This window comes from Pongo abelii, chromosome 11 (assembly GCF_028885655.2).
Source record: "Pongo abelii isolate AG06213 chromosome 11, NHGRI_mPonAbe1-v2.0_pri, whole genome shotgun sequence".
NCBI lineage: Eukaryota > Metazoa > Chordata > Mammalia > Primates > Hominidae > Pongo > Pongo abelii.
In genome coordinates, this window is record NC_071996.2 from 17,026,697 (window position 1) to 17,037,938 (window position 11,242).

General features: G+C 48.0%; 1 protein-coding gene across 1 annotated transcript; it reads left to right on the forward strand.

The window, feature by feature from the left end:
- Positions 1 to 4,532: 4,532 nt before the first annotated feature.
- LOC100443413 (nucleolar complex protein 2 homolog) lies at positions 4,533 to 10,540 on the forward strand. The gene is given in 2 exon segments (XM_063712662.1): positions 4,533 to 6,358; positions 6,361 to 10,540. Coding segments are annotated over 2 exon segments (2,235 nt in total). The 5' UTR covers positions 4,533 to 4,572; the 3' UTR covers positions 6,810 to 10,540.
- Positions 10,541 to 11,242: the final 702 nt, after the last annotated feature.

Genomic DNA, 11,242 nt, shown 5'->3' on the forward strand with positions numbered 1-11,242 from the left:
CTGGCTGCAAATAATTCCCTTCAACGGACTTGAAGATAGTTCTGTTAGTGTCTTCCAAGCATAGTTTTCAACTCAGATCCAGTGCTCATGCAATACTCCTTATCTACTGTGTCTTTGTTTCCAATAGTAATAACACATGAACTTAGAATAAATATGCTGTCTTTTTAAGAATTTATGGCCAGGTGTGGTGGCTCACGCCTGTAATCCCAGCACTTTGGGAGGCCAAGGTCTGTGGATCACAAGGTCAGAAGATCGAGACCATCCTGGCCAACATGGTGAAACCCTGACTCTACTAAAAATTAGCTGGGTGTGGTGGTGGGCACCTGTAGTCCCAGCTACTCAGGAAGCTGAGGCAGGAGAATTGCTTGAACCCGGGAGGCGGAGCTTGCAGTGAGCCGAGATCATGCCACTGCACTCCAGCCTGGGCGACAGAGCGAGACTCTGTCTCAAAAAAAAAATAAAATAAAATAAAGAATTTACATTGGTGTATGAATACAAAGACTGAAAAATGTATTAGAAAGATTTATTATTTAAGAGATTCATTATGAAAGAGTTTAAAGATGAAAGAAATTCATCAAAGGGTTTGTATATTTCAAGAAGAAAGTATGACATCATCTAAATACATATTGCTGGGTTAAATGGTCTTTCCATCATAAGAGAAAAATCTATTCTCTTTTGTCCTAGTATAAAACTCAGGACTTCTGCAGCTGTCCTTGTCTCTGAAATCTTCAACTTGCCACCCTTAGAGTTCCAAACACACACCCTACCTCACACCCCATGCAGAGTTACTCTGCGTCCACACAGCTGAGCTCCATGTGGTATTTTAACAGTCATAGGATTTAATTCCCACATCTTGTTCTGAAAGCTGAGATTTATAATTCCAATAAAGATTTCAACAGAAAGATGAGGGTAAATAACTCAGAGGAACTTATTTATTTATTCATTTTTGAGACACAGTCTGGCTTTGTCGCCCAGGCTGAAGTGCTATGGCATGATCCCGGCTCACTGCAAACTCCACCTCTGGGGTTCAAGCGATTCTTCTGCCTCAGCCTCCCGAGTAGCTGGGATTATAGGTGTGCACAACCACACCCAGCTAAATTTTGTATTTTTAGTGGAGACGGGGTTTCATTATGTTGGCCAGGCTCGTCTCAAACTCCTGACCTCATGATCCACCCAACTCAGCCTCCCAAGGTGTTGGGATTACAGGTGTAAGCCACTGCGCCCAGCCCTTCATAACAATGTATTATCTCTGAAATTCCCTTTCACAACAGTGACCTTGATTTGAAATTTTAAAAAAAATCAGGCAAATCTGTTAAGACATAATAAATAGAGAGTGGCCTCTGCCCGGCCGCCCTGTCTGGGGACAGGGCTGGGAGGTGAGGAGCACCTCTGCCTGGCTGCCACCCCGTCTGGGAGGAAGTGAGGAGCGCCTCTGCCCGGCCGCCCCGTCTGGGAGGTGAGGAGCGTCTCTGCCCGGCCGCCCCATCTGGGAAGTGAGGAGCGCCTCTGCCCAGCGGCCCCGTCTGAGAAGTGAGGAGCGCCTCTGCCCGGCCGCCCTGTCTGGGAGGTGAGGAGCGCCTCTGCCCGGCCGCCCTGTCTGGGAGGTGTACCCAACAGCTCCTAAGAGACAGCGACCATCGGGAGCGGGCCATGAGGATGATGGCAGTTTTGTTGAAGAGAAGGGGGGAAGTGTGGGGAAAGGAAGGAGAAATCAGATTGTTGCTGTGTCTGTGTAGAAAGAGGTGGGCATAGGAGACTCCATTTTGTTCTGACTAGGAGAAATTCTTCTGCCTTGGGATGCTGTTGATCTATGGCCTTTCCCCCAGCCCCATGCTCTCTGAAACATGTGCTGTGTCAACTCAGGGTTAAATGGATTAAGGGCGGTGCAAGATGTGCTTTGTTAAACAGATGCCTGAAGGCAGCGTGCTCTTTAAGAGTCATCACCACTCCCTAATCTCAAGTACCCAGGGGCACAAACACTGCAGAAGGCCGCAGGGACCTCTGCCTAGGAAAACTAGAGACCTTTGTTCATGTGTTTATCTCCTGACCTTCTCTCCACTATTATCCTATGACCCTGCCATATCCCCCTCTCCGAGAAACACCCAAGAATCATCAATAAATACTTCATAAAAAAAAAAGAAAAAATAAAATAAAAATAAAAAATAAATAGAGAGTGGCTAAGACACTCTGAAAACAGATATCAAGGACCTCAACTTCCAATGTTTACTTTTAATCATTTTAACAAATAAGCAAACTTTACAAGATTAGTGAGGTTCTGGTGTAAGAGATGTTTTCATAGTCCCTGAATGAGCCTCATCAGGTTTCCCACTAAAATGTGGCAGGGATGAGAGTGCACCTCACCACTGCAGAGCCCAGAATGGAGGCTCCCCTAGTTTCAGAACTTGGGAACAGTTTCCACCACTTGGCCTATCAAACACTCAGACTCAACGAAGAAACCCAATTGGTGGCTCAGACCTAGAAATGGAGTAAATCTGTTGGCCTGAATAAAAGGTCAAAAATATTTTGTACATTTCTGCAGAAAACTGGACTTCTCTTCATCTATTGCAGGCATTGTTTTTATAGGCAAACAGAATGAGGTCTTCTATCTCCTTCTGATTCCCCACTCACCTCCCCAAATCCTAAGTCCTCTCTCATACATTATATGTTCTATTTTTCACCTCTCTATAACAGTCTAAAAAGGATAACTGTGGAAGTAAGATATGCCTATTAGGGAACATCTGGAAAATCAGAAAACTACAAAAAAGAAATAATCACCAGAGACACCTGATTTTCCTATTTCAGCCACTTCACTGCTCAGGCTGTGCAGCAGCCCTTGCGCTGCCTGCCAGTTCTGGTCTCCTTGCTTACCCATCCTCCTAGACGACCGTTCCATATTCTTCTCTTCTTCAAACCTCAACATTTCCTCTCTGCTTCTCACTCTCAGCTGAACGCTTCAATTTTGATACAGGTGAAATCAGAATGGATCATTCTACAAAATGCAGCAGGCACAGACATCTGTCTCCATGCACTCGGCTTTCCCTGGCTCCTAGGGCCAACCCCCAACTTTGCACTGGATCCTGTTCCCCACTCCTCCTAAAGGACTTCGCTCCTGGAATTATTTCCATTCCTGCCTCATTAGTTTTTTCTTCTTTTTTAATGAATCATTGCCAAGAAAAACGATGCACCGTAACATCTTGAATTGCAACTTCTAAAAACTTCCCATTTTCCTGATTCCTCAATATCTCCACAAACAAGCTGTGGGCACCTTTCCCAGATGACCAGGTACACCAATGTGACAAGGCTGGTCCCTGTCACAAGTCCCCCTTATTGCTCTCCCCTGACCATGGCCTAGGGACATCTAAGCACACCCGTGATATCCCCTCCTGCCTTTGCTGGTGAACCCCACCCTGATGCCCAATAAGGGCAACTGTCCACAGGAACCTGCTTGCCTTTGGCTCCCCACCTGCTTGGCTGAGCCCGCTTTGTTGGTGCTCTGCCCAGGTGATCCCCACAAGGTGTGTCGTGCCTCCCTCTTTGGAACCTGTGAGTACAGTAAATCCTTTATTCATATGCCTTCCCAATGTCATCTACACAGCCTATTGGAATGTTCCTTAAGGACTCCACGAGGGATACTTAATCCCTCATTTATAACACATACCTCCATCTTAAAAAAGCCCTCTCTTGAACCTATATCTTTCTCAGCTCCTACCCAATTTTAAGCTTCCCATTTCCAAGAAAAGTGCCTGCAAGAGTTGTTCACATTCGCTCGGCGCCGCCCGCCCCGCCTCCCGAGAGGCTTCGGGGACTAGACGTTGGACGCGGATCCTTCCAGCGCTGTGCCCTGGGTCCGCCTCCTCCTCCAAGAAGCTCCCCAGGCCCCGCCATCCTTCTCCTCCGGTGTCAGGCTGGTAGCGGGAAGGAGGGCGCCGGCCTCCCCACCGCCTTCGCCCGGTGTGGCTTCCCCGGGAAGGGCCGAGGAAGAGCCGCCGTCGGCACCCAGAGGGCCGTGGACGGGGAGCACCCTGCATGGTGTTCGTAGCGCTGGCCCGGTCTCCGCGGATCGGAGGCGAAGCCAGCCTGGCCCTCAGGTCGCCCGTCTTTTGTCGAGCTGGCGACATCAGTGCGGTTCCCACCGCCACTCGCGTTTTCTACTGGACCCTCTGCTTTTTATTGTTGATTTGTGGGAGCGCTTTGCATAGGGGCCCTGCCGTCGCAGCCTGGCGACCACGCAGGCGCATACCCTCGGAACGCCGGGTGGGCTGCGGGCGCAGCGGGACTCCTGGTCTCTCTTCCCCGGGGCGGACACCGGCGTCGCCGCGTCCTACGGAGCCGGGCGCCGAGCGGGAGTCGCATCTCGGCCCCACTGGGGCTGCCCGCACCGAGCACTGGAACGCGCCCTCCCGCCCGGAGGCCTCCGGCGTTGCGGTGGGAGAACCATAGAGCCACTCGGCTGGGCGTGGCACGGAGGGGCGAGGACCGGGGCGGGGATTGGGGCGGGGCCTGGGCGGTGGAAGTGCGCAGCCGCGCGGCATTCTGGGGCCGGAAGTGGGGCGCGTGCTGCGGGCTGGTGTCATGGCAGCTACGCGGAGCCGCAAGAAGGGCCTGGCGGAGCTGACGGTGGACGAGTTCCTAGCTTCTGGCTTTGACTCCGAGTCCGAAAACTACCCAGAAGCGGAGACGCGGGAGGCACGCGAGGCTGCCCGGAGTCCGGATGAGCCGGGCGGGAGCCCCTCTGCCAGCCGGGGTAAAGGCCGTGCCTCTGAGCACAAAGATCAGTTCTCTCGGCTGAAGGACAGAGACCCCGAGCTCTGCAAGTTCCTGCAGGAGAATGACCAGAGCCTGCTAAACTTCAGCTACCCGGACAGCTCTGAGCAGGAAGAGGAGCCGTTCCACTCCCTGCCAGAGGTACTGGAGGAAGCCAGTGAGGAGGAGGATGGAGCGGAGGAGGGGGAAGATGGGGACAGAGTCCCCAGAGGGCTGAAGGGGAAGAAGAATTGTGTTCCTGTGACCCTTGCCATGGTTGAGAGATGGAAGCAGGCAGCAAAGCAACGCCTCATTCCAAAGCTGTTCCATGAAGTGGTACACGTGTTCCGAGCAGCTGTGGCCACCACCCAAGGGGACCAGGAAAGTGCTGAGGCCAACAAATTCCAGGTCACAGACAGTGCTGTGTTCAATGCTCTGGTCACCTTCTGCATCAGAGACCTTATTGGCTGTCTCCAGAAGCTGCTGTTTGGAAAGGCGGCAAAGGACAGCAGCAGGATGCTGCAGCCGTCCAGCAGCCTGCTCTGGGGGAAGCTCCGTGTGGACATCAAGGCGTACCTGGCCTCGGTCATACAGCTGGTGCCCTGTCTGGCGGAGACGACAGTGTTGGCAGCCATGCTGTGGCACATCAGCGTGCTGGTGCCCTGCTTCCTGGCCTTCCCCAAGCAGTGCTGCATGCTGCTCAAGAGAATGGTGGTCGTATGGAGCACAGGGGAGGAGTCCCTGCGGGTGCTGGCTTTCCTGGTCCTCAGCAGAGTCTGCCTGCACAAGAAGGACACTTTCCTTGGCCCCGTCCTCAAGCAAATGTACATCATGTATGTGAGGAACTGCAAGTTCACCTCGCCTAGTGCCCTCCCCTTCATCAGTTTCATGCAGCGGACCCTGACGGAGCTGCTGGCCCTGGAGCCGGGTGTGGCCTACCAGCACGCCTTCCTCTACATCCACCAGCTCGCCATACACCTGCGCAACACCATGACCACCCGCAAGAAGGAAACGTACCAGTTTGCGTACAACTGGCAGTACGTGCACTGCCTCTTCCTGTGGTGCCGGGTCCTGAGCACTGCGGGCCCCAGCGAAGCCCTCTAGCCCTTGGTCTACCCCCTTGCCCAGGTCATCGTTGGCTGTATCAAGCTCATCCCCACTGCCCGCTTCTACCCACTGCGAATGCACTGCATCTGTGCCCTGACGCTGCTCTCGGGGATCTCAGGGGCCTTCATTCCAGTGCTGCCTTTCATCCTGGAGACGTTGCAGCAGGTCGACTTGAACAGGAAGCCGGGATGCATGAGCTCCAAGCCCATCAACTTCTCTGTGATCCTGAAGCTGTCGAATGTCAACCTGCAGGAGAAGGCATACCGGGACGGCCTGGTGGAGCAGCTGTACGACCTCACCCTGGAGTACCTGCACAGCCAGGCACACTGCATCAGCTTCCCGGAGCTGGCGCTGCCTGTGGTCCTGCAGCTGAAGTCGTTCCTCCAGGAGTGCAAAGTGGCCAACTACTGCCGGCAGGTGCAGCAGCTGCTTGGGAAGGTTCAGGAGAACTCAGAACACAACTGCAGCCGCCGCCAGAGGCTTTCCTTTGGTGTCTCTGACCAGCAGGCATGGAAGCCTGGGAGAAGCTGACCCGGCAAGAGGGGACCCCCCTGACCTTGTACTACAGCCACTGATGCAAGCTGCGTGACCGGGAGATCCAGCTGGACATCAGTGGCAAAGAGCGGCTGGAAGACCTGAACTTCCCTGAGATCAAACGAAGGAAAGTGGCTGACAGGAAGGATGAGGACAGGAAGCAATTTAAAGACCTCTTTGACCTGAACAGCTCTGAAGAGGAGGACACCGAGGGATTCTCGGAGAGAGGGATACTGGGGCCCCTGAGCACTCGGCATGGGGTGGAAGAGGATGAAGAGGACGAGGAGGAGGGCGAGGAGGACAGCAGCAACTCGGAGGATGGAGACCCAGACGCAGAGGTGGGGCTGGCCCCTGGAGAGCTGCAGCGGCTGGCCCAGGGGCCGGAGGATGAGTTGGAGGATCTGCAGCTCTCAGAGGAGGAATGAGGCAGCCCATCTGGGGGGCCTGTAGGGGCTGCCGGGCTGGTGGCCAGTGTTTCCACCTCTCCGGCAGTCAGGCCTAGAGTCTGGTGTCTGTGCAGTTGGGGGAGGCAGTAGACAGGGGACAGGCTTTATTATTTATTTTTCAGCATGAAAGACCAAAGGTACCGAGAGCTGGGCTGGGCTGGCATGGCTGCTGAAGCCCCACAGCTGTGGGCTGTTGAAGTCAGCTCTGCGGGGGAGCTGACCTTGACTTCAGCAGACCAAGATGAGCCGCAGTTCCAGGGGGAGGCCTGCAGGTCCCTGGCCCCTTCCATCACCTCTGCCCTCTGTCTGCAGACCTCGTCCATCCGCACCAGGCTCTGCATTCACTCCCCCAAGTCTTTGGAAATTTGTTCCTTTCCTTTGAAGTCACATTTTCCTTTAAAATTTTTTGTTTTGCATTCAAAACTGAAAGAAATAAAGCTGTGGGAGGCAGGGCCATTGTAAAAAAAAAAAATAGTTGTTCACATTCAACATTTTTTCTTTTCTTCTCTCTTCAACCCACTCCAACATGGGCAACAAGCACACCCAAGTTGCTAAATCCAATGATTGATGTTCAGTCCTGAGGTAATTTGACCTTGCAGCATCTTTTTGAGTCTGTGGGTCTTGCTGTCCATTGTCACACAATTTACTCCCTTGGCTTTTATGACACCTCCTCACACTTGCTTGGTTTTCAGTCTACTCCATTGGCTCTTTCTTTGGCTGGATCTTTATGTTCCCAACTAGAACCTGTTACATAATTTGCAGGGTGCAGTGCAGAATGAAAATGCAGGACTCTTATTCAAAAATTATTAAAAATTTCAAGATAGTGAGAGCAGAGCACTCAGCGAAACATGGGACCCTTCTAAGCAAGAGGTCTTGCATGATTGCAAAGATCTTGTGCCCATGAAGCCCTGTTCCCATCCTCAGAATGCAGCAGAGCACCTGCTCAGTGCTCATCTGTAAATGATCTCGTCCAACCCAATTGGCGTTAGATGCCACATTCGGCAACAAGCTTCACATCTTACCTTCAACACCAATCTCTCCATTTTACTTCAGATTCAAATATTCAACTCTCTATTCTCCATGTGCACTGAATATATGAAATGCACTCAATATGTCCCAAATGGAACTTTCATTTCCTACCCAAATTCTTCCCATAGTTTTCCCCATGTCAATAAATACCAACTCCATTTTTCCAGTTATTCAGATCAAAATCATTATAGCCATCCTGAACTTCGCACTTTTCTCTCACATTCCACATTCAATCCACCAAATCCTACAAGCTCTACCTTCAAAATATTTCCTAAATCTGACCAGTCACGACCTTCACCACTTGCAACCCTGGTACAAGTTTCTGTCCTGAGTCACCTAGTCTTCTAGTGTCATAGGCCTCTTGGCTTTCACTTCTGCCCTTGACAGTCTATTTGCCACACAGCCATCAGTTATCTTTTTAAAATGTAAGTCATAGTTTGTCACTTTCAAATCGCAAAGTTGAAACCTTTGAATGCCTTCCAATCTCACTCATAATTTTTTGTTAAGTCTTCAAGATATGGCCTAAAAAACTCTGTGTAGCAAGCTTCTGGCTACCCCTCCACCCTCAGCTCCTGTCACTACCCCCTCAGTCACTTCATCAGCCACATTGGCTTTCTTGCTGCTCCTCACTTTCCTTCGCGCTGTGGTTTTCTCTGTCTGGAACACTCTTCACTCAGATATTTGAATGACTCGCTTTCTCAATTCAATCAGACTTCAATTTACATGGCACCTCCTCAGAAAGCCTTCTGTACTGAACATAAATCTCAGCTTCCCTTGACTGTTTCCTTTGTTTAAAAGGTGGCACCCCTCTCCTGAACGTGGACCATGCCACACCACTGCCATCTTTGTTGAGTCCCCAGAACTGTCAGTAATCTGCAAAAGTCCCATTAGTTGCAAGTCTCCACTCACTTCTGATGAAATGTCACATAACAGAGAATGGGATCTGCCTTCCTGGCCCACCGTCTAAAAGCCCAACAATGTATTCCTAAAGAACAGGGCATTCACTCTTCATGAGCAACAGAAAACAGGAGCCATGAAGAGCCAGGCAGCAAAGGGCAGAGAATGGATCTAGATAGATGATGAAGAATAACCAGTATACACCCTCTGTCCTCTTAATCTGTTTTGTTGCAGACTGATGTTTTATTCTATGTCTATGTATATGCACATATGCATGTACGTATACATGCGTGCAACTTGATGGCAAAGATCCCATCTTGTATGTTCCTTGTCATATCACCAGCTCCTAGAGCAGTAACTGTCACATAGTAAATATTCAGCAAATATTCTTTTGAGAGAATGAATGAAGATGCAATACTATTGAATACATTCACAATTTCTCACCTTGTTCTTTTCACTCAACACAATCGCTTTGAGTTGTTTTTTGGTGTGTGTGACAAGTATTCTTCTAAAAGAAGTTTTGACTTCTTTAAGGAATCTAGTCTAAATACACATTAAAGGGACTACTGAACTAAATTATTTCAGCAAGACATTTAGAGAGTATTAGTGATTTTATAATAAATAATACTATCATGTGATTTAAGTGTTCAAAGAAAAAAGATGATGCTTTTCCTATTTGTAGTTCAAAAAAAATATTTCATCTATCACAATGTGAGTCAAACCCAAGGATGATTATCGATGACTAGAACTATTAGAAAAAGCACTCGACAGGTAGGCAGTAAAGATGGGTGGGAAGTTCAGAGTAATCACATAAACAAAGAAAGGAACTATCTAGAAGGCAGACCCATCGGGGGAGGGAAATTTCAAGGGAAGAAGACTGGACCTACCACCCTGTTACCTGGGAAATAAGTAAGGCCACAGGGTGGGAAGGAAAAAAGACTTGATACTTTTCAGAGAACAAAAAGTCTGTCTTTGTTAATGCAAATGCATGTAATGCACAGTAGTTTGAGAGATGCTAATGGGTTTTTTTAATTGCTTTTCTTTGTCAATTACAAATTGCTCATTCCTGATGATGAAACTAAAATGAGCCATTGAGTAAATTACTTCCAAAACAAGCTGGTGGAAAACGTGTAAACCTGTAAGTGAGTAGTATTAAATTCTGACATGTTTTATAGGAATTTAGACTCCAGGCACACACAATGTTTTATACCGATAATGACTATACATTTTTTAACTTATTACATAAAATTATATATGTTATAGTCCAGGCACAGTGGCTCACACTTCTAGTCCCAGCACTTTAGGAGGTCAAGGCAGGAGGATCGCTTAAGGCTGTGATTTTGAGATCAGACTTGGCAACATAGCAAGACCCTACCTCTACAAAAAATAAATAAATAAATTAGCCAGGAGTGGTGGTACACAACTGTAGTCCCAGGTACTTGGGAGGCTGAGATAAGAGGATCACTTGAGCCCAGGACTTCAAGGTTGCAGTTAGCTATAATCATGCCATTGTACTCTAGCCTAGGTGACAGGGCAAGATCCTGTCTCTTAAAAAAAAAAAAAAGTACTGGTCAGGCGCAATGGCTCAAGCCTGTAATCCCAGCACTTTGGGAGACCTCATGATCTCTTGACCTCTTCAACATGGTGAAACCCCGTCTCTACTCAAAATACAAAAATTTTCTGGGCATGGTGACACACAACTGTAGTCCCAGCTACTCAGGAGGCTGAGGCAGGAGAATCGCTTGAACCTGGGAGGTGGAGGTTGCAGTGAGCCGAGATCGCACCGTTGCACTCCAGCCTGGCGACAGAGTGAGACTCCGTCTCAAAAAAAAAAAAAAAAAAGGCATTATTGAAAGTTTAGAACATAGCAATAAACAAAAGAAGAAAATATAAATCAAAACAAAAACAGCCACTGTAAATGTTTTAGTTTATAATATTTCAGATTTTTTTCTACTAAGTATATGATTATGAAAAGTTGTACTCATTACTGCTTAATATCCTGTTTTGTTGATGAAATAATTTTTCATGAATATTTAGCAATGTAATTATATTATTGTCTCTTTTAAGCCAATACTGTAACATAAATAACACATTATTAAAAATTAATCCATCACTGCAGTTTAAAAGTTAAAGAAAAAAAAACGAAATTCAACTTGGTCATAGCATATTAGTATTTTAATTTGAGACTGGATGGATTTGCTAATATTTTACTCATAACGTAATTGTAGGTTTTTTTGTGGGATATTTGTCAGGTTTTTATTTCAGGGCTAAGCTAATTTATAAAATAAATTAGGATATTATACATTATACAAAAATTAGGATTTCTATGCTTTAAAACAATCTTTTTCAAATTATCTGTGTGAAATCCTTTTTTGCAGTTTCCCATCCATCATGTACTGCTATTTTGGATAAAACAAAACAAAAAGCAATTAGTAGAAAAGTAAAATAAGAAGCCACAAACAATCGAAATAAAAGTTTAATTTCTT